The 22932-nt window shown below is 45.0% G+C and overlaps 6 protein-coding genes across 6 annotated transcripts; 2 read left to right on the top strand and 4 right to left on the bottom strand.

Moving 5' to 3' along the window:
* Window positions 1–1753: 1753 nt before the first annotated feature.
* N7479_001163 (uncharacterized protein) lies at window positions 1754–2549 on the top strand (the record flags this gene model as incomplete). Its single annotated transcript, XM_057248860.1, has 3 exons — window positions 1754–2243; window positions 2306–2376; window positions 2430–2549. The coding sequence occupies 3 exons, from the start codon at window positions 1754–1756 to the stop codon at window positions 2547–2549; spliced, it is 681 nt and encodes a 226-aa protein (XP_057113292.1).
* Window positions 2550–4777: 2228 nt separating this feature from the next.
* cpdS (uncharacterized protein) lies at window positions 4778–6495 on the top strand (the record flags this gene model as incomplete). Its single annotated transcript, XM_057248859.1, has 4 exons — window positions 4778–4940; window positions 5001–5146; window positions 5196–5616; window positions 5672–6495. 4 exons carry the CDS (start codon window positions 4778–4780, stop codon window positions 6493–6495), a joined length of 1554 nt encoding a protein of 517 aa, XP_057113291.1.
* Window positions 6496–9497: 3002 nt separating this feature from the next.
* Window positions 9498–10235, bottom strand: N7479_001161 (uncharacterized protein; the record flags this gene model as incomplete). The annotated part of the gene is made up of 1 exon (XM_057248858.1): window positions 9498–10235. One exon carries the CDS (start codon window positions 10233–10235, stop codon window positions 9498–9500), a length of 738 nt encoding a protein of 245 aa, XP_057113290.1.
* A 1613-nt stretch (window positions 10236–11848) lies between these two features.
* N7479_001160 (uncharacterized protein) lies at window positions 11849–12585 on the bottom strand (the record flags this gene model as incomplete). The annotated part of the gene is made up of 4 exons (XM_057248857.1): window positions 11849–11888; window positions 11948–12192; window positions 12244–12341; window positions 12399–12585. The coding sequence occupies 4 exons, from the start codon at window positions 12583–12585 to the stop codon at window positions 11849–11851; spliced, it is 570 nt and encodes a 189-aa protein (XP_057113289.1).
* Window positions 12586–13876: 1291 nt separating this feature from the next.
* Window positions 13877–14853, bottom strand: N7479_001159 (uncharacterized protein; the record flags this gene model as incomplete). The annotated part of the gene is made up of 2 exons (XM_057248856.1): window positions 13877–14584; window positions 14632–14853. 2 exons carry the CDS (start codon window positions 14851–14853, stop codon window positions 13877–13879), a joined length of 930 nt encoding a protein of 309 aa, XP_057113288.1.
* A 1421-nt stretch (window positions 14854–16274) lies between these two features.
* N7479_001158 (beta-glucosidase) lies at window positions 16275–18663 on the bottom strand (the record flags this gene model as incomplete). The annotated part of the gene is made up of 5 exons (XM_057248855.1): window positions 16275–16650; window positions 16687–17094; window positions 17156–17310; window positions 17372–18088; window positions 18142–18663. The coding sequence occupies 5 exons, from the start codon at window positions 18661–18663 to the stop codon at window positions 16275–16277; spliced, it is 2178 nt and encodes a 725-aa protein (XP_057113287.1).
* Between the last annotated feature and the right edge of the window lie 4269 nt (window positions 18664–22932).

Below are 22932 nucleotides of genomic sequence, written 5' to 3'. Positions count from 1 at the left end.
ACAAAGCAAGTTTTGCAATGATCTATGGTGTTCGGGAATGCCATGTCCCTCAGCCATCGAGGTTTAGGAAATAACGTATGTAGAAACACTTCATCATGCGAATATAAACGCTATTAGAAAACAAGAAAAATCATTTCAAACTTGTAAGCGCCTTGGATCTCTTGAGTCTGTTCGCAACCGTTGTTTGTCCCCTCGTGATGCTTTGGGGCTAAGCCGAAATTTCAATGTAGAGCAGTCAAAGTCGATACCTAGCGTTTGCCCAGCCTTCCTTCAAAATTACATTGTCACGCCGAGGGTCTTCGTAGATGATTCCCAAGGCTTTGGTTTTCTTGTTTGATCTCTAATTCCACCTTGGCTGCCAGCTCCAACTTGGAATAGTGGCAAGCCTACGCCAGGTTGTATTGATCATCTGCTCTTTGGCGTAATATAGCCCATCCAAATGCAATATGAGCGTTATTAATTATATACATGCCATGGATTATTTTGTACACCGCGCTATAGGGAAAAGAATATTCCCCGCTGACAGGAAAGTTACACTATTATCAATATCGACATGTTAGAAGACCTAAAATTGATTTATTGCCCGACAAAACGAATTTCAAGCACATTAAAAGTCTTCAATGATTGAATTGGAGATATTGTATACATGTGTAGCTATGCTCGAGACATCTGATTCCGATTATGTGTAGGACGATTAACGCTATACATAAATAGTAACAAGGAGCAAAAAGCGGTGAAAATGAAGTATAACTAAATCAATTTGGAATTCCCCAATAGATTGTTAAGTACTCCGTACTCAGATTTAAGACCATATGCTAGGGGTTATAGATGCACTAAGTGAAAAGGCGCTATTTTCCTTAGCGATAAGCTTAATCTATGAACGAGTCATCGGTCGGAACTTCCCGGGAACACATATCCGATCGGTTTTTTTTAAATCATTTCACAATTATATATATATAATTTTTAAGTAAATTGAATTTTCTCTGGAAATCTAACAATATGACGATTGAGGACAAAAAAATCAAGCAAATTTTCTATATGTGGTAGTTTAGGTAGGGGATACCGTCATAGGAGTCGATCAGTGGAAGTCTCGGATGTGTGGATGCAACATGGGCCTTGCGTTTAGAGTCTTCATACATGGTGAATGGTGAATCATACTAAAAATTTTCTCAAGTCAAATATTATCTCAATTGGATATATTCAATTTGGATTTTGTACCTGTAATAGGGAAAGTAGATGAAGTGTAAGTAGTAAATGGTTCCTGTGTACCTGTTAGATGATATCACACTCTACATATTTCCATATACGGTGTCGGGAGTCGGCATCGTCAATTATGAAGATACTAAGCCTATGATGTTCGACCCACATCATTTTTTCGAATGTAATAATTGGTACATTTAGTCCGTGAACATATTAGTGAAGTACTAAGCCCACCTAGGCACCTGTTAGAAAGCTACTAAGCCCCGTCTAGCCACGAGGATCATTAAGCGTGGAAAGTCATCACGTCACGTCCGCGGTTTCCCTTTGATATAAGCTCTCCTCAACTCACTTGCTATTCTTCCTTCTACAACTCCCATCTTCATCTATTTCATCTCTTTTCATCATCAGCTGTTGTACGAGCTACCCTGCATCACAGCTCAGCCTCACTTGTTCTAAATAAAGTACTACTTATACGGGGTCACCTTTGCGCCTTGCGCTTTTCACCCTGGATACCTTTTCTTCTTATTACAAAACAACTTCATCCAACAACGAAATGGCAGTTGACTGCATCCCTATGGCCTCAGGCCACAATCCACACCACCCATTCACCCAACTCGGCCAAGATCGACACCAAAACGTGGGGACAAGTATAGGAAGCAACAATCCATACGCCCGCTACATTTCACCATCATCGGCCTATTCTCGACGGTCGCGTTCCGAGTCTGTGAACTCCGCGCCTTCTATCTGGTATTCCGGTACCCCCGAACATTACCCGGTTGAGCCGAGACGCAAACGCGAGCACTCTGCTCCTCATCGTCGCCGCAACAACAAGTATTCCCGCCATTCACAGCTTGTGCAACCAGATATCATCGACAAGCTGGACGATGTCACCAATTTCTCTTATCATCACGAGGGTCCGTACGACGCAGCGCGCCCTGAAAGAAACCGCTTTGTTCAATCCAGCCCACTTGAGGCTGTGAAGGAGTCCAACGCCGAGGCACTCCGGGCGACTCCCAACCACAAAATCGCCGACGCTCTAAACAGTCACCGCCCACTGGATGGCGTTGCCTTCTACCCCCTGGAACCACGGATCGCAACGGCCAAGAGTACTCTTACGAAGAGGGCTCGAACATGATGAACGACTTTGCTGGTAACTTTATGCGCATTCCTGGCATGGTATGTATTCTTTTTCTTTCTATTTGTGTCACCATTACTAAACTCCGTTCTAGAAATTCACCGATGAGGACTTCAAGAATGATCCTTTCTACAACCGTCCCCTGGTGAATCCCTTCTCTGAACTACGAAGGAAGATCAGTCTGCGACTCAAGAAACGACGCAACACCAATTAAACAGGTCTTCCAACTTCATGACCTGATGACAGACTGATTATTATGACATGATTGATGGATTAATGCCTGGACTCTTTGGGATTCGGAGTTCGGGCTTTGGCTGGGTTTGAGTTTTGGGATTTGGAAACGGTCATGTGTTATCCTTTTTGTCTTCGGGAGTTTTATGGGTTATATGATTTCAGAGACTACAACTTTTGGTTCGTTTACTTATGGGGTATGGATAATTATCTTGTATACCGATACTTCATGTATGTAATTTCACAAATGAAAGGCCAAAGGCCCATTTCAAACCTTCCCTCGTGTTCGTGTTCGTGTTGATCAACGTGACTGCAGTCCCCAAGCTCCTGTACCTCCGTATTCCAACATGCTCATTATGTCTACCTTAGATAGCACTTATATACGAATCCAGCTCCATGAATTACTCTTTTCATCGAGCTAATTTTACATTGAGCGTACAATCTATAGATTAATCTAAAACCCTCAAACCCACTGACGATCGAGGAATGTTGTTACACAGTGACCCATCGGCCTCGAGCCGTGTCCGCCCCCTCACAGATACAGATGCAGACGCAGGCCACAAGTCTCCCCTCCAGACTAAAATCATAATGATAGCTTGGGTTTCCAATCCGGGGTCCAAAATGGTCAAGAACAGAGGAATTCATTAACTAGCCACCTTAATCATCCCATCAGCATGAACTAGTATTTCCCACACGAACCGTTTCCTAAACGGGCAATCATGTCAATCTGCGTACTTCATTCTCATCACCCCGCAAAACATGCAATAGATCATGCATCCATAAAATCTTAATACTGCCTTTTCGACATGTAATATCCTTGGCGCCTACTGAAATTTGCGGGGATGAATTGCTATTCACATGAGATTGAACTGCTCAATTCAATGTCGAAACTACAATGCTGTGGATTTAGAAAGGCCATCTGAGAAGCGCTTCGGGAGATATAGGTCGGGCGCCGAAACCATTTTGGGCAGATGTGTCCATTGCATTCATTACGAGCCACATCGGGAAGCTTATGCGGGTGTAATGCTATTGGTCGACTGCATTAGGCATAAAGAAACTTACTTAGTCTTCAAGGGGAGATAATTGTCTACAACCTTTGTGTGAATTTTAAAACTCGCTCTATTTTGAACTAGATCTTCTTCATTCTATAAGACTAATTTGCTTCGCTCTCGGGACATGTTAACAGTCTGGTATGTCGGCATTATTGCTAGGATGCGTACATAGGTCAGGTACTTACGTACCTATGGATATGTAGCTTATAGGTAGGCTACTGTATAGTTCAACGTAAGGGCATTAGTGAAATTTAGCCAACATGGAAAGACATTACATGTTATAAGCTATATCGAGAAAATGAGCGTGACGTTACATCTGCACGACTTGGATGCTTGCCTGAGGCTTACATATTTGCCAGGATCAGATATTTTCAATCTTCAAAGATTCTCTTTTATACACGTAGCCATCGTTTCACCATATTTTCTCCCAGAACCGCTATGTTGATTCAATTCCACATGCTCATTTTTCAAATCCCCCCTGACTAGGACCCCTGAAGATCGTCAGCCACCCAACAGAGCTTATGATCCATTCGATGACGTCGACGGCATCTAGATTCTTCAGCAGGTGAAAATCTTGTCAAAAGAACTGATCCACCTTACTTGGGTGGTATCGCTTGATTTAATCCAAGTCGAGATCATTCTGAACATAAAGGTAGCAGTATTAACGTCACATGATTTAACGCTATGGAATGCATTTACTAAAATGTCTACCTAGATATTACGCTGTTGCCCCGGCACGACCATACCTGCGCAATGAGAATATGATCCATATGATCCAAATGCACAGATACCTCTTCAATTAGACAGTGGGCTGACCTTACGAGAGAAACATGCGACCGATAACGGACTCCGTCGGAGTAAAAAGATACTCAATCGAATCGCAATCCTGGATGTTCCTGACGAGGTTGCAATCACTGTAGATCTGACAGATACCCCGCTTGTCAGCGACGAGTGTCTGCCTTATAGCGGGTCGAGCCCCAACTAGCGACCATCTTTATTGGCAAAGCTTGGTAGTGCGTTAATATCCGCTCGGAGCGATTTGCGCCCCGACTAGCGTGCCTTGCTGTTGCAAGGGGACAATGGGATTTATAAATTGCAGAACTTGGTGTTCCTTGGGATCTAACTCAGGTTCTCTAAGCTTGCGGAAGATTATCCCACGATGTTAGTTTTGGCACCCTTTGTTTTCTTGGTGACTGCGGTCGCTGCGTTGGAAAATCCTCATCGTAAGGCTGCATCTTTTAAACGGCCTGCGAAAGGTCTGCACAAAAGAGAGGTTTCAGCTGCTCGGACCGAACATAAGTATTTGAACAAGAAGACGGAAAGTAAGTCCGGAATTTTGTCGTGGGATCTAAGACTATATACTTACAACTCGCTATTGCTAGAATTCGCCGTGAATGGTACTCACTTTCCACAAGTCCCCTTCGACATCGGCGAAAGCTATGCAGGTCTTTTGTCAAATACGCCTGCTGGAAACTCGAGCTTGTTCTTCTGGTTCTTCCCATCTACCAACCCAGCTGCAGCTAAGGAGGTACTTTATTCTCAATGTGTCCGCAGGGTTTCATCTAATTTCTTCTAAGATTACTGTCTGGCTGAATGGAGGCCCTGGGTGCAGCTCACTTGACGGTCTGTTACAAGAAAACGGTCCATTCCTGTGGCAATCTGGAGCGTACGAGCCTGTGCGCAACCCCTACTCGTGGACCAACTTGACAAATGTCGTCTACATCGACCAGCCTGCCGACACTGGCTTTTCTCCTGGCCCATCCACTGTTCAGAATGAGGTCGACATCTCGAATCAATTCAATGACTTCTGGGAGCGCTTCATTCAAACCTTCAGCATGGAGGGGTACAAGGTTTATCTCACCGGAGAGAGCTATGCTGGCCAATACATCCCGTATATGGCAGAAGGGATGTTGAACCGCAATGACAAGAAGCATTTTAATTTGAAGGGCATCCAGATTAACGACCCGTCCATCAATGACAATAACGTCTTGATGTATGGTCAGTTATCCCTCCACCCGATAAAATGATCCCTCATACTAACCAATTTCAATAGCCCCGGCAGTAGCAGCACTGAACCACTATTCCTCCGTCTTTGCCCTGAATTCCACCTTTATGACCGAAATCAACGAACGCGCCGATAAATGCGGCTACACCGATTTCCTAGAAAAAGCCCTAACCTATCCCCCACCCAAGAATTTCCCGGTAGCACCAGACCCTTTCGAGAATGGCTGCGCTCTCTGGGACGAGATCATAAAGGCGGCAACATACATCAACCCATGTTTCAACATATACCACCTAACAGATTTCTGTCCTTTCCTCTGGGATGAAATGGGTTTCCCATCCTTAGCAGGCGGGCCAAACAACTACTTCAACCAGTCTGCCGTGCAAGCAGCCCTCAACCTCCCACCAACAAACTACGCCATCTGCGGCGGCGAAATCTTCGCAGACGGCGATGGATCCGTGCCTAGCGCGCTCGGCCCACTGCCCGGAGTCATCGAGCGCACGAACAACGTGCTCATCGGCCATGGATGGTACGATTTCTTGCTCTTCGCGAACGGAACACTCGCTACGATTCAGAATATGACTTGGAATGGAGCGCAGGGATTCCAGAGGCCACCGGATGAGCCTCTGTTCGTGCCGTATACGGATGAGCTCGAGGATATCTCTAATGGGAATGCTGGTTCGCCTTGGAATTATGATGCCGGTGGTGGTATTCTTGGAACGGCACATACGGAGCGTGGTCTTACCTTCAGCTCGGTTTATACGGCCGGTCATGAGATCCCGCAATATACTCCAGGTGCGGCTTATAGGCATTTGGAGTTCTTGCTTGGAAGGATTGAGAATCTCCAGCAGAGGGGTCCTTTTACAACTTTGTAATATTATGAGGTTTTCTTCCCTAGAGCTGCATATAAGCCATCTATAACATACTGAACAGAAACCAGTTACCTTTTATATTGCATTCCCATGAAAAGAGTACCTCCTATCTTGCAAATCAATTTCAAAATAAACATCACTGATATTCCGGGCAATAAGCTGACATTATGGTGGGCTCAGGATGCGAAAGCGACTCAGTCGTCAGATTGCACCACCAGACAGGTTATGCTACCTGACTTAAAACAACAAGATTTTTGGGCGGGGCATCATTGCTAACCTGTGTCCTTAAAATCGGCGAAGCTATGCCGAGCGGCCGGGCTTGATAGTCTGCCCCAAGGACTTGCCCTGTCTTCTATTTCTATCCACAAGCCAGTCTTGTTAACAAAAAAAAAACAACAACAACAGGTCTCGTATAAAAGGAGACTGCACAATGCGAGGTCAAATTTAATAACGGGCGGCATTGGATATTCACAAAGTTCATCTTTCTATAAACAACATTACTGTTCCTCTATAAACTTTTGTGTCGTCGTAGTTTGATCTTTGAGGCGTGGAAAGGGCCAAGGTGGATAGAATAACCTGTCTGGACACAGACCTGGGCAAGTAGCTCAGACCATATGACTGAATGCCATCAAATAACAAACAGGAAATCAAAATATAGCATATGCGAGGGAAGCAATGGGCAAAGCAGCTATATAAGTTGTTGGAACAGGGCTTCAGATAATCTAAAGCAGGGAGGAACTGCCAGTATCGAAAATACCTCGGCGTTATCACGGACTTGCCATATTCGACGACTTACTGTGGGAATTTCGAGGGCAATATTCTATTGGCAACTCCCAAGTCAGCGCTTCGATGGCTCTCATATGGGTTGGGGACTTATGATTAGATTATACCTGCCTCCTGCGCATTTTACATGGCATATTGACGAATACTTGCTGCCACGAGCTCTATAGAAGCTTGACTCGGTTTCTACCTCTTCTATAATATCAATATTTCATCTATATACAACAAAGGTACATGTAGGAAAACACGTGGGAAGGCATCTAAAAAGACTATGGAGATAGATTAACCCTTGCCACATAAGTATTCTTGTGGGTTTTACATGAAAGAGTCGTTTCACAAATTTTTGACCGCCTATATTCAATATATTATGGGTGCTCGTAACGGCGCAAAATATCTGAAACCACTTTGAGAAACTCTTCTAAAAAGCCCCATATCAAAGAAGACAATCCATTCTAAACAGGTAAGCGAAAGTTCAGATGTGTCTGTATAAAGGGTCTAAAACACCCAAAGGAATAGCCAAGAGAAGCAAAAATTGAAAGACAGAAGAAAAATAAAAGAAAAAGAAAGAGTCGCTTCATTCTTCAGCAAGAAGCATGGACCGAAGTTTTAGCCATTCCAGGACCAGGAAGAAGCCCATGAGCTTTGAAGAACCGCCTGTCACGAACAGATACAAACGCCAAAAGCCCAGAAAATCCACTTAGAAAAACGAAGTTAGTAAAAAAACCACACCGCTGTCGCTTCGATTAATATACCACTTACTACAAAAAGAAGACTAATGTAGCAGTAATACCACCAAACGCCCGACTGCTCTCGCTAGTCGACCCTCTAGTACCCATGACTGTGATAACAAACAGGGCAAACCAAAAGATAGTCTCAATAATATTCAATATCATGTACGCTTTTGTGCTTGCCCATCGTTTGAGTCGATCCATATGACTCGTGAGTATTTGATAGGCCATGAAAACGGCTGATTTGAGACATTTTAGTCATGGATTAGTGGATTTGATACAAAACAATACAAATATAAGAGAATCACTCACCACTACAATGCCCCAAATGTTAGTTCTTGTTTTTGGAGTGCCACTGTCAGCAATGCGTGCAATGATAAGAATGAAGACGACTAAGACCGAAACGCCGATCATGATGTGGAGTCGGAATTTGATCACCGGGCTTTTTTCGACTGATAGATTCATTTCGATGTGTAGCTTTTATGTCACTTTCTTATTGAATCGGCACCATGGGTTTCAATTTGAGCACTGGTGTGGGAGTAGTCGATTCCGAGGGCCTTTCTAAAGTTTAGATTGGAGCTAGATATAGGGAAGTCGATTTGTTTAAATATTTAATTACGCCTACTGGGTCTCGTAACCGCTTAGGATGCATATTCAAGGCAGAATAGTTGAAGATAATTTTAAGAATAATTGTTGGGATCTGACAACAGCGAATCTTGGCTCTACTTCGCATTCGTGTTCTTACCTGTATGAGGAAATCATCACCCATGGCAACCAAACCATATGTTGTAGTTTCGCCTAGTTTTCTTTTCTAGTTTCATATTACCTCCTAGTGATTTGCAAAAGATAGTATATTAAGGTATGGAATTTGAAGAGATTTTCGGGTTGTCTACATAAGTCCCCAAGAGCCCAAGTATGTAAAAGATGGGGCGATGAAACACCGGGGGAAGGCAGATATCAAACTTAACTACCGCCGGACTGCGGTAATGTCCACAGCCAAGCATCAGCAGTTGACATGTAAGTAAAGATATCTATTTATCTCATTGTATCAAAAAAGAGACTAAAAATAATTTCTTAATATAAATGAGACCCGATTCTGTTCAGCGACTGTTCAAGTTTAAAAAATCAATATTTATGATATCATTAGAAAGTCAAAATGTAGGGCCTTCGTCATATATATACTTGGGAAAATGGGATGGTTTGACTGTCTATCTCGAGAATAGATGAAATTTACTAATTACACTTTGCTGGGGTCTCTTTATCTCTCTATTAATTTAATTACAATTAGATGTATAGAAAAATAAAGTATAGAAAAATAAAGTATCATCGACATATCTCCAATTAGTCCATTAAGTATCTCATATATTCCAATCCTGCTCTATTCAGCAGCGATGCTCCTCCTCTCGAATTGATCGAGTTGATCAAACTTAGTACATAATCGTACCTTTTGAAACATTCCTCAAAAGTTTAATGTTTCTTCATTCTCCAATTGACCCCTTAGTTCTTCTTGGCAGAAGAAGTAGCCATGCCGGTGCTGCTGGCAACGCCGGAAGAGGAGGGAGTAGCAGCCAAGGGGCCGATTCTCAGGGGGCCACAACGGCTGACGGGGGCAGTGAGACATCCGCCAAGATACTCGCCGAGGCTACCAGTCTGGTTGCGAGAGGACAGGACCTGGGCGGGGCCATAAGCAGCCACAAGGGAAGAAGAGTTGGCAGAGAACATGGTGGAGTTAACGCGGCTACCAATCAAGGCAGAGTGGGCGCTGTGCTCAGCAGCTAGACGAGCCATGAGGAAAGAGACCTCGGGGGACTCAGTGTACCCGGCAAGACCGATGAAGGCACCGGTGATGGTATCCTCGAAGCGGTAGGCATAGGATGCCCACGCCTGGGTAGTGTTGACCTGGGGGAAAGTGAAGCTGCACTGGGGCTTGGAGAAGCCAGGCGCCTTAGCGCCGACTTTCTCGACGGCGGCAGTGGATAGAGTGTTGTCCTTCTCGAGACCGTAGAGGATCTTCTGGTACGCTTGGAGGGTGGCGTTGTTGGAGTTTCCGAAGGTGCTGGGGACAGTAGAGTTGTAGTAGCCACCGATGAACTGGGAGATACCCCAAGCAAATTCAAGGACCTTTGCATCAGAGGCTGTGGGCGAGCAGGTTGCGCTTGCGCCTGAGGACGAGGAGGTGGCAGTGGCTGCGGAGGTGACTCCGGCCAGGAGGCTGACGATGTTGAAGAAACGCATGGCTCTTGGAGTGGTCTCGGAAGAGGTATCGTGTAGTGCGATTGAGTGAGACTTTGTTAAGATGCAGAATACAACATCCTCAGGTCGTTAAATACCTTTTAAACCCATCAAGCTGCGCAATGTTTCAAGTCATCTCAAGTCATGATCGCCCCAGCGACGCATGCGGTGAGGCTTCCAATACATTGTATGAGGTTTGACTTTCCAAATAACCGGTAGTCTTCTATACATTGGCGTCATGGACCACAATATAAGCTCTTGGGAGTGTGTCGTGGAATCAACATTGGCATGTTCTTGTAGAATGACGTCGACCATTTGACCACTCCTAGCTTGAATAGTCTTGATTTGAATCAAATCAAAGTATATCAACATTAAAGCTCCGAAAATCCAAACATTGATTCGAAGATCCAAGATTAAGTGGGTTCGGGATCGTCGGGATACCCGGTGTACCCTGGTGACGTGGGTCATGGCGTCTTGGATGTGAAAAGTCTACAATGTTGAATGAAGTAGATGCTTACATTATTAGCTCTTACTGAATCTTTAATATACAACATATTCCTACTCATGATATGTCCTTCAAGGTGAATGTCAAAGTGGTGATGGTAAGAAGGTTATATTCTATTTCCGTGCACTCGGAAGTTGGCGGATCGTGAACAGGATTATTGATGTCGAAGGCTTGTAGCGAACTTGTAGTTTCGAGAGCTCTAAACATTTTTCTGTTTAATTAATTCCTTCAATAAAAATAGAATTGAACGGAGGGGTGTGTTCGAAGATGACATAAATAATTGGCAGACGAGAAGTATGGCCCATCAGTTCGAAAAAGTAGTATATGTAGCAAGTTCCACCATCCATTGTCCCAGCAAAAGGCAGACGTTAATCATCAGCATAAATGTGCAACGAGACTCGCCTATATACATTTCATATAATGCGCCACTATACATACTCCGCTCAACAAGCAACTTAGCCCCGTACACAAGATGATAAGCCCATATCCACTACCGTAGCCCCCTGCAGCAGAATCCTTCCACGGGTCTGCACCAAGTATAGCCTCACTTAAGGGGCCACTAACGACGTTTCCAATTCCTCGCCCAAAAGCAATGGCCGAGAAGATGATAGTTGCATCGGCTGTCGGGTCGACTCGTCGGACCTCGTGAGTTATCCCCGACCATGTCGCCGAGTAACAGCCTGCAAATAATCCATATGCGATACTAAAGACTAGCAAAGTGGGCAAGGTTGATGAAAATCCCCAGAGAAAAAACACGGACAGAGTACTGCCGACAGTTGAAATAGTAATGCAGGTGATAGCATGGTATCGATCCGCCAAATGGCCCATAGTAACACTCCCAAAAACCGACGCCAGGTTCAAAAGCGTGACAGTCAACGAGGAGAGAAAATCCGTAGCTCCAATGCTCCGTGCGAAGCTTGGCAGATAAATTCCCGGCAAGAAGAATCCCAGTGCCTCGATGACATTGCCGAGTTGATATATGCTAAATATCCTGGTTGTAATAAACCGGAAGTTAAGACGTTGATAATCGACTGTTTTTTTAACTGGGAGGCGGGGTTTGTGAAAATATAAAAAAGGCGCAGCGAGAACAAACACCACCACGGAGATTACCCTAAGCGTTGTTTCGAATCCGAATCGAGTCAATAACTTCTCTAGGCCAATTGGGAAAATCAGTCCAGATACCCCTGATCCGGCCCAGGTTATGCCAAACGCGAGTCCTCGTCTGTTGACGAACCACTCGTCCATATACAGAATGGATGGACTGTATGCTATACAGCCGCCGATTCCGAAGCCAACTCCTTGGGAGAGAACAAGGTGAGTGATATTGGAAGAAAACGAGCCCAATGCCAGTGAAAGACACATGATGATCAGTCCGAAAGATGAGAACCAACGGCCCCATTGAGGGAGGAGGATCATAGAAACAATGACTAGTGGACAACTCAAATAGGATATTCCCTGTTGATAGTGTTAGCAGTGGAATATTCTGAGTGAATTCGGTGATCTAACCGTGGCACATGTTCCAATAACAGCTACCATATTAGAGTCCTGGAAGGCTTCGTGGGCATGGTAGTATTTCTGGAAGACTCCGAATGCAAAAGCAAAGCCTGTTCATAATTAGTTTCAGAATTTTCTAATTCCGAGACTCACACGAACTGACTTACCCCATATCAGAGCCTCAAGCATTACACAGGCTGCCAGAAACATCCATGCTTGAAAGCCTCCATCGACGGGTGGCAACTTCTTGCTTAGTTCATCGGTAGATGATTCCTCGGATTTCTCAGGGCACAGGCGTATCTGCGCTTCACTGCCTGGTAGTGAGTTGCTGCAGGAAGAGCGTCTTCTCTCCATGGTGGTGATATGGAAATTCATGGGTCTGGTTAAAGAGTGACATTAGAGACGAAGGTAATTTACAAAGGTGAATGTGTCCATTTTAACTGCATCTATATTAAGCAATAGGAGAATTTGGTCACATTGTTTGATCACTGTCAAGGAGGCCAAGCGTTCGAAGGGATAGCAAGAACTCTTGGTAAGGATCAGCCAGGTGACGGAAGGAATTTCCGTACGTAGACTGATAAGGCTGGCATGCGAATTCAACGGCCGAGCGGAATATTATAAACTTGTGTATCTAACTTAAACATGAGTGGTAGCTCAAGAGTAACCATATCGCCGATTTCGCAATCGGACTGGGAATCTGATGGTTCTAATCTAGGCTATATACAAATGAATAGGAGCAGTTTGATACATATGTGCGTGTGATATCGAGCCCCTGCTTTGAAGCTTTTAAGAAAACTTCGGTTTTGAAAGGCCGAAACTGACGTGCTTTGCGTGGAGAATAGAGAGCTCCCTCGGTCTACAACGGAGGATTGTAAGCTGGGATATCATACAAGACGGCTAGGGACGGACATCCGAAGGGATTGGAATGTAGAGTATGATCATCGCCAAATGAGGATGGAGACGTCGGAGACTTCTGCCAATATATGTCCTATGATATCACTCATAAAGCTCCGAGATGCAGATCAATAGACAGCCCCTTGCTCGGTACAACTCCGCGTAGTGCCACGTTAGGAGGATGAGTGAGGGGGCTTGGATCGTATAATCAAGGGGTTCCAAGAGCGCCAATCATCTCCTGTCTGATGTGACATAGCACGCAAGATGTTGCGAATGACAGCATGCCAGTATATCATGTCTGTGAGCGCTTACCATGGTCTGCCGCAATCTTGTTTCGCTCGGGGTTTCTTTGCCTTGGTCACACTCCTAGGAGATCATGAGACCAGATTTGGCCAGTGCAGGATTCTGAATGACATGCGGTATTCAAAGAGCACGGACTTGATTGCATATTTCTGTAAACTGTGAGTTCAAGTTCCATGTGACAGAGGACCAAATTTGGAAGGCTTACCACGATTACTACTTAAAGGGCAACAGTATTCTTCCTCACGTAGCTCGTCCATTTTGCTTCACCATGTTGAGTCTGCAGGCACAATTTTCGCTATTATACTGGCGCACATTTGCCAGAAGGCCAAAGACTTAGTTCGAATACGCTGGATAATTTATGGATATAAGCCCGTATATTCAACCCGGAAGATTATGCATAATAACATGAGTAAAGGTTGGGTTCCTTGCACCAAATAATGTCCTCCCCTCAGTTGGCGAGCCAAATATTCTGATCTGTGCCATAGCCAAACGGAATCCAAGAGTCATTGAAATATCTCTGTAGCACAGTTTGTGGGTAGTCCATATCGTCAACACAGTATCCTCCACCACTGGGACCGATATGTGAACAATGCACCTCAGGCCGGTACTGCACCATATGCTCATGAACCTCTCGACATAGCAATGTGTTACGACCCATCTCGTGTCCTTTTCCAAATCTCACAGTCTTAGTCAAATAGTCATAGCAAGTAGGGGTATCCTTATATTGCTGGTTTGCACCTGTGCAGTGCTTCTCGTGTGTATCACAGATTGTCGTAGCTAGAAGATCTGCAACATAAGCTACAGCCTGATCAGGCGAAGTGGCATTTATTTTTGTGGCGACTCCTTCGATCAGGAATTCCATCAGATAGTCGAACCAGCGAAATGTTGCGTCATACTGTGCGATCTTGCCGTCGGCGTTGAACTCGATCCAGGTTTCGATCGTCACAGGGATGACGATGCCGAAAGTAGTTGCGTTGAAGGTGATAACAGTTGTCGCAAAAGCGAGGTTGTCGTTGGCATTGAATTGTGTTATGTTATATCCGATCGGGGTACCGACGATACTGACGTGATCTGGATCTGCAAACAGGCCGAAGATGTATTCGCGGTTTAGCTCGTCGCCATCGAAGGTGCGCGTGACGTCGACACGGCCTTGTACCTGTACTGTGTCAGATTGGCCAGAATGCAAAAATAGAATATACTAACATCTGGTGCGAAAACAGTCGAGGAATTTCCTTGAGCCTGTTCGAGATTTGCAGGGTAGATAAAGGAATCCCAGAAACCCTTCTCAAGGTTCCAGAGCTGGTCAAACGTGAAGGCTGGTTTTGTATGCTCCGGGCAATCCTTAGATTCGACAAAAGCAAACAAACAAGTAGATATAATTGCAAGCAAAAAGCTCCATCGACCAGATTTGAAATGCATTTCCATCGCTTCGGGGTGAGATTATGCTGAGTTGGCTTTGACTATCAGAGAGGCTTTGGTGCTTGTATGCGAAGAAGTATCTTGTTATGAGGAATTCCACTAATGACATTCCACTTTCCATGAGGGGCATGTCATTAAATATTAAGAACAAAGTGGCGAAGATCAGCTGGACTTGTAGAAATCTTAGGTCACATTGTAGGAGCCTTGCAGTATTGCAGTCATGGGTAAGCTTCTCGTGACAACACATTCGAAATCAACAGACTAGTACAACATATAATGCATGATTTCCGGTTTATTTTTTAAAAGAAAACTACCAATCCGAATATACTACATTAGCTTGACGCTTTTCGCCGTCACATATTTGTGTTTGGCTAGTTGAAATGTATTTCAGCCACTCCCAGCCTCCTTGCGCAATGCACTAGTTCAGGCGAATCTCATTCCAAGATCGAAAGGAGATTTTTCTGCTTTAATTCTACTGGTATTCGTTGTATTTCTTTCTTTTCCAGAGCACTTGTTACATATAGGTTAAGATGTATTCCAAAACGAATAAAAACAATCCACTCTACTGACATCTTCCAAATTACATGAAACCGTCTTAACAAATGTATAAACCTACAGATAACCCAGCAAATCTCGAAGCTGACAGGCAACAGACCCTTCATTCTCTGGAGAATCGATCAGAGCTTTACCCAACTCAATCAAAGCGTTTTCGATAAAATCGCAAACTTGAGGGAAATTTTCGTGGTAGAAGCCAGGGCTTACGCCTGTGATCAATGGATGGTGCGGGAAATACACCGCGATATCAGATGCTAATGTTTTGATTTTCCGCATGGGTCGCGCGGTTGCAATGAGTCTCGGGCCCACTACTTGCTGGTGGCCGGGGTGATGGATCAGAATTTCAATCTGGCACTGGAGTTCTGTTCGGAAGCATGCGATCTCTTGTAAGTAGGTCGGCACGAGATTCTCGGCCCAGCCGGGCGAAAAACTGTCCTACCAAGCCATCCTTTTTGGAGATCAATGAGCGAATAAATTTTTGAGGCGACGTGGGAGAGGTGTGTGTGTATATGATAGTCACTGAAGATGGAACAAAATGCAGTTAGAATCTGTTGCCTCGAGAAAAATTGACTTGGCTGTATTTATACATGCTGAATATAGACCATACAATAATATGTTTATTGGCAATGACAGAAACAGCTGTTATGAAGCCCATTCTTTGTTCTCTTTGTTGTTTCGAGTGAAACATCCCGACGGCAGTATGGCGTATAGATAAAGACAGACGGATCTCAACAAAGAAGCAAGTCTATATCTATAGACAGTTAATACATTGAGGCGCGAAAGTAGTTCCCACTATTCTGACAGAAAGTTTCACCTTGAAACAACTCATTTCCGGACAAGAGATATGTACAAGTCAAAGGCAAAGGGTAGTACTACTGAGTGACAGTAAACTCCCCTTGCTTGCGAATATCCCGGCTGGAGCTTCCAACATAGACAGTGAAGGTGCCGCTAGGCACAACCCACTTATTTGTCTGGATATCCCAGTAGCTCAAGTCGCGACGAGTGAGCTCGAAAGTAGCAATCCCCGGCTGTCCCAATAGGATATTCAACTTCTGGAATCCTCGGAGCTGCTTTGGTGGAGTGCTTGGAGCGGAGTCCGGAAGACCAAGATAGAGCTGGGCAACCTCAGCACCAGCTACATTGCCAGTGTTTCGGACAGTGACAGAGACCCTGCCGACCGATCTGAAGAGTTCCTCCGGCCCGCCAGGGACAATACGTCCATTTGATGCTCCCGCTGTGGCAGAAATGCTAACAGCAAGTTAAGTGTAATGAAATTCCGTATACGACAAGCCATATCCAAACTCATAACGCGGGGCGATGTCGTTTTTATCGAAGTGGCGGTAGTCAATGAACAAGTCTTCGACGAAATTGTCGACTAGGGCGCTGGTCCAGCCGGCCCCGTAGTCTGAAGCCTGTTTGGCGATCGTGTAAGGCAGCTTGCCGCTTGGAGAGGTGCTGCCATACAGCACGTCAACTAGGGTGTTTCCACTTTCCTGACCCGGTAGCCCAGCCCAAACAATTGCCTTCACTGCGGGTTGCGCTAGGATGGTCTCAAGGATAATGGGTCCCACGCTGTGCACGACTACGATGACATTTTTATTCACTGCTGCGACGGACTTGACGAGCTCGTTTCTGTTGTGCCAGGGATCGAGATGGTTCCTGTCGCCAGCATGACCCTCCACTACAATATAACTAGACAGTGTATTAATAATTGCAAATACGTTATATTTGCGGTGGTGCAAGTGTAACTCACCTTTCTCCGGCGTCTGCGGTAATGAAGACCACGGCAGTCTCTGCTGCTGCTGCAGCAGAGGCAGCAGCCGTCGTACTGTCGGTCGTACTCTCAATAATTTTCGTACCGTCCTTTTTGGCCTGAAGTTGGATTGCGTCAAGAGCACCAACAAGGTACTAGAGCGGCATTGTCAGTCTATCAGATTTGCAGTCGATATGCTGGCGATAGCTTGCTTACAGGGAACTCCGATGTGCCACTGCCCCACCCCATAGCTAGCGTGCCGGTGTTGCAGCCGCGGTCTGCACATGCATTGGGACCATCGGGGTTGACGATGGCATCCTGTCCAATGATGGCAAGACTCTTAGGTTTCTGGAGAGGCAGAGCGTGTTTCTGGTTCTTCAATAGGACAATGGAATCACGGGCAACCGTTCGAGCGACAGTCGCATGATCTTCTGTGACGTTGACAGTGGCTTTTCCGCCATTCCAAGAGTTGAAAGACACCTCAGGGTAGCCTTTGTCCTGTTCAAGAAGATACCAAGCTGCGAGGATACGAGTTGCCATGTCATCCAGACGCGCTTGAGACACAGAGCCATTAGCAACAGCCTCCACGAGATGGGGTCCCCAAAATATGCTGCCGGGTGGGGTATTTAAATCACTGCCGGGCATCGTCATGTCAAGTCCAGCCAAGGCACTGTTGACACCAGTGTGCTGCGCGGTCCAGTCGGACATAACGTAGCCAGGGAAACCCATCTCTTCCTTCAATAGATCGTTTAAGACAGCGTCACTTTCACAGGCCCAAGTCTCATTTAATTTGTGATAGGAGCACATGACAGATGCGACATTGGCCCTGACTGCGTTCATGAATGGCCATATATACAGCTCGTGCGTCGCGCGGTCGCCAATATTAGAGGTAATCATATCGCGATTCCACTCTTGCTCGTTCCCAAGCCAGTGCTTGGTCATGGTCAGAATAGACAACAGAATCAGCAGAGTGGAAGCCAGCATACCTTGGCACAGGCTTGAACGCCCGAATCTTGCATCCCCTGGATTGTCTCTTCCATAGCAACTCCACTGAGATACGGATCGACGGAAAAACCTTCCCAATTCCTACCTCCATCAGGATTCTTTCCTAGAGGCCCCGCGGATGGTCCTAGCTGGACGTGGACGCCCAGACCTTTGGCTTCCTTGCCGATTGTAGCTCCTCGCGCGTACAAGAGACTGCGATCCCAGGTTGCTCCAGCATTGATACCCGCGGGAAAAGCTGTGACAGGGTTGGCAAAGCGGACTCCCAAGGGTGAGTCCTGCGTGCATAGGGAAGAATAGTCAATTGAACTGGCGGGATAGGTGTTGCCCACGCAGGGCCCTTTTGCCCAGCCAATGCCAGTGGCAATCCCGACTTTTTCGGTCTGATTTAGCTTGAGAAGAGCTGCTTGGGCCTTTGAATAAGCTGCATCCCACCCAGCAGCTCCCGGGACATAGGCATTAGCCCCGATGCTGAATGCCAGAGCAGAGAAAAGGAGATTGTGCATAATGCGCTTTGCCTTAGATGGTCGCTTGATCAAATTTCCCCTAGTCTAGCGGTATAGACTTACCCTTTATACCCCCTCCCCCAGTATAGGGATAATTTGGCTTAGATTCCCAGGGCATGAGATTCCCCTAGTCCCCGATGCTTGGCAATGCCAGTGGTGATTTGCAATTCATGACCAGAATGAAGCGGTGTTTTCTCCGGCCAAGAAAACACAAGGTGAACTCCACATTTACAGCGACACGCATTTGGCCGCATTTTCACAGTGAACCTTGTAGGTGAATAAGGTAGTCTACCGATGGCCGAGGATCATCGGGAAACTTCCCTTTGATTGGCGAGCGAGAGAAGGAATGTGGAAAGATCGGCCGGCTATTCTGAAATCTAGGCTAAATCTCTTGAAATATCTTGCTTCTGTCGGTAGCCAGACTCAGCATATCAGAAGGTTTCGACCCCGCAGTTTTGTGCTATCTAGGGAAATTTCCGTCAATACTCTATCACTAGAAAGGGGTTGTCGAGGCACTCCCCGTGTGCTCCGTATGGAGTAGGAGGAGCAATAGTAGCCCCTAGAGGCTTTCCGATTATTTTAGGCTGATCACCATAGCTTGAAAATCGAGCCAGAAGAATCAACTATTTTTTTCTACATATCAAGATTCATAGGAATAAAAACTTCCAAAGAGCCAAGATGGGCTCGAGTAGCTGTACAAATTTGTCCCATTCCCCAACGGCTTGCTGCCTGAGGCCAATATATATTGTCGGCGCAGATACACCAGGATACCGGAGGATTTATTAATCCTAAGTATGCAGTAATATTTCTTATGTAATCAGGACAGTATAAATTGCCAGGAAGTCAATACAGCAATACGGAGAGTTGAATACCATTGATTGGACCCATACATTTCCACCATACGGAGTAGTTGACAGTTATGAGCCCGGTTCGCACTGAATAAGACTACTATATCGGCATATAGTACCTAGCAACTTGCTAGAAACTGTCTTATAAACCTCCACGAAGCCACTCCGCAGAAAGTCATCCCTTGTTTCACATCAAAACAACACAGTATCCAGCAATAGAAACAGCATCGATTCTCTCCGCTATAAAGGGCGATAAACTGAAGGATACACCGCAATGGCTTACCTGGTTTGCGAAGGTGCAGCTATACGCAATGCAAAAAAATGTCTGGGATCACTGCAACCCGGATACCCCGTCAACTGAACGACCTAATACTCTAAAGGAACCGGTATAACCAGAATATCCTGAAGAGGGCACCGAAATAGATCGAAGGAAATAGAGAGACCAAGCAGACGTATATAAAATAAGCTATACTCGATAGGAGAAGTAAGCAAAGGGACTGAGTGATATAAATAAATATATCCTTACCTATCTTAACCCAGTACACTACCTCGCACTGATTATATATCGTACACCGTATAATAGACTTGTATATCTAAAGTCTTGGTTCGCTCGATCGACCGCGTATAAGGAGGAAATCCGAATAAGTTAGAAAGTGTTTGCAATACAGAAGCCGACTGGAGATATCGATAAGTGGCTCTAAAAGTAGAACTCGCTAAGGGAGTAAGCGGTTAGTCTTAGTATTAAGGACGGAGATACCAATAGGGACTTCCTACACACTGTGAAAGAAGTTCTACCTATATAGTGGTAAGGCAAATACCAGGAAATAGTGATAGAAAAGAAGGTATACGATACCCGAGATCTCCTTAAATTATTCCGCGCGATAAATCGCGAGATAGGAGCATAGGTGGTATTATCAACCACTCCTCTAAAAGGCGCTTTCTCGACCTAGTAAGGTCACTAAGAGGCGAAACCGGAAACAAAGTAAGAGAAGCTTCCGTTTAAGAAGAGACACTACCCTTATAGTAGCTTACACCCGAAGTATAAAGTTGCTACTTACTGGCTCCTAAACAAAGCGATTCGGCTAGAAGGGTATACCCTAAACGAAGGGAAACTAGAGAAAGCAAAGAAGAAGTTAGGAAAGGACCACGCTTAGAAGCAATAGGTGGATAAAGTGATAGCTGAAGCTCAGTAAGCTCAGTAAGTATAGGAAAAACCAGCCGAATCCGCTAACCAAGTCAGCTTTACAACTACTTTTCGAAGCAAGCTAAGTAAAGCTATATAGATTAGCAAGTATATACTCTCTGTGGTAAAGGTAGGCGAGCCCTCCCTCCGTGACCGGTGGATTCTTAATACCGGATTAAGTGCGTATATCTACAATAACCGAGCCCTATTCGTCGACTTCACACCTGATATAATTAACCTAATAACCGGAGATAGTACTACGTAGGTACTAGGGAGAGGTAAAGTCAGACTTTTAGGGAGACACCCGGTAAAGGGAAGGATAGAGATCACCTTAAGCGACGCTCTATACTCACTAAGTTTCTATACGAGTCTCGTATTGTACGCGATACTAAAGAAGAAAGGCGGCCTCTAGTACCAACGTACAAACTGTATACAGGACCCAAATAATAGACCTATCGTCTATATAAACCTATAGGATCAATTCAATCTCTGGATCTTTGATAAGCCAGGCGAGGCTCCGCTATAATAAGTATATACTGTGCAGTAAGCACAACGGAAATCAGTGAAGCCACAGGAATCAAGGGCTTCCTCTGAAATTTGGCACCGACGCCTAGTATATATTCAACCGCGGACCGTAGCAAAGCTTACTACTATAGTAGATAGCGTTGTTCTTAACGATAAAGGAGGAGTAAGCACAGAGTAAGAATCTCTATATTAGACCTATAAGACAGGAAGTGCTCCGAGGTAGATTTCAAGACAATAAGTTAGACGTACCTTTAGACGTTTTAGAAGGGTGTATTTCGACCTAATTTAGCTGCAGCCAGCCTACAATAAGCACCGCTGGATATCCTACTTCTACCTAGAAGGACCGAGATTCCACTGGATCATAACTCACGAAGTGAAACCTAAATATTAATTGGCTATCAACCAGTTTATATAACTTATAAGAAATCAGTGGAAGCTACCAATTAAGGCCTTCCACTATAACAATAAAGTAGCAGCTAGTAGAGCAGCGGAGTATAGTCTTATAAGCGATAGTATCCTGATATATCACTCCCCCCTAGGGCACTCAGAGATAAATAGGTATACTGAGAGATTAGGTGGAATGATTATCACCCGGATACGTATACTCGCCCTCGAAGGGAACCTCCCAAAGGAGCTATAGCCGGAGTTCGTAAGCGCCGCTGTATAGTTATTAAATCGTACACTAACGTATATCGCCGCCGAGAATCGGTGGGTAGTACTATAGGAGGAAGTAAGGAAGGAAGTTGTACTATAGGCGCCGAGGATAAACCTATTAAATATTAGGTTATATAGAAGCTTAGCGTACTGCAGGATTGAGAAGTAAGTACAGTCCGATAAGATAAACCTACGTACAGAGATTGGCTTTGTGGTAGGATACCTTACCTCGAATATCTAGAAGATCTAGTTCCTATATAGTGGGAAAGTGAGGTATATTAGGGATATAGTTATTGACGAGATACGAAAATATACCCCTAATTATAAGAAATATCAGCCTATCCCACTACCAGCTATAACGGGACCATAGGAACTCACTGTTAAGGAGGTCGTATAGGTAATAAACCACTAAATTACTAGTTAAGAGGAGACTAGTACGATAGAAGAGAGGACTCAGGATCTATAGGAAGCACAGGAGCCTCAGTAAGTACAGCAGCAAGAGGAGGTTCCGTAGTAAGCAGAGATCTAAAAGATAACAGTTAACTAACGAGGGACTACCCTAGTCTAGGGGGTGGGTGATAGGTTATATTGGCCGACCCTAGACCCTCTACCACAAGTACTACTAGGTTCCTTTCCGATTGAATAGCCCCTACCACCACTACCAATCACCCTACCGCAGGAGTAAGAGAGGTATACTGGCTCTGGTTAGGGGGTGGATACCGAGGGAGATTAAAGGGACTAGATCCAGTAAGAAGAAGCGGATCTTAAAACCACTGAAGACGAACTAGAGAAGCAACTTTAGGTAGAGCTACTAGCTCCGAGAAGAGAGATAATCGGAGATATAGATACCAGCAATATACTCAGTGGTAGGCGTAGACGCTAAGTAAGGTAGGAAAAAGACTTCGCCTACGCGATAAGTACTACCTAAGAAGTAGAACCGCCGGCGCTACTCTATACTTTTGCCGCTAGCTTATACGCTGAGAAACCAGACACTCACCGCCACCGAGACGACCTCCTACCACCGCTAAAATACTGGAAGGATATAATAAACCACCTATT

This window comes from Penicillium vulpinum (genome assembly GCF_028829585.1).
Source record: "Penicillium vulpinum strain IBT 29486 chromosome Unknown utg000001l_segment0_segment0, whole genome shotgun sequence".
Taxonomy (NCBI): Eukaryota; Fungi; Ascomycota; class Eurotiomycetes; order Eurotiales; family Aspergillaceae; genus Penicillium; species Penicillium vulpinum.
The sequence above is the reverse complement of the archived record's forward strand: the minus strand, read 5'-3'. Positions and strand labels throughout refer to the sequence as shown.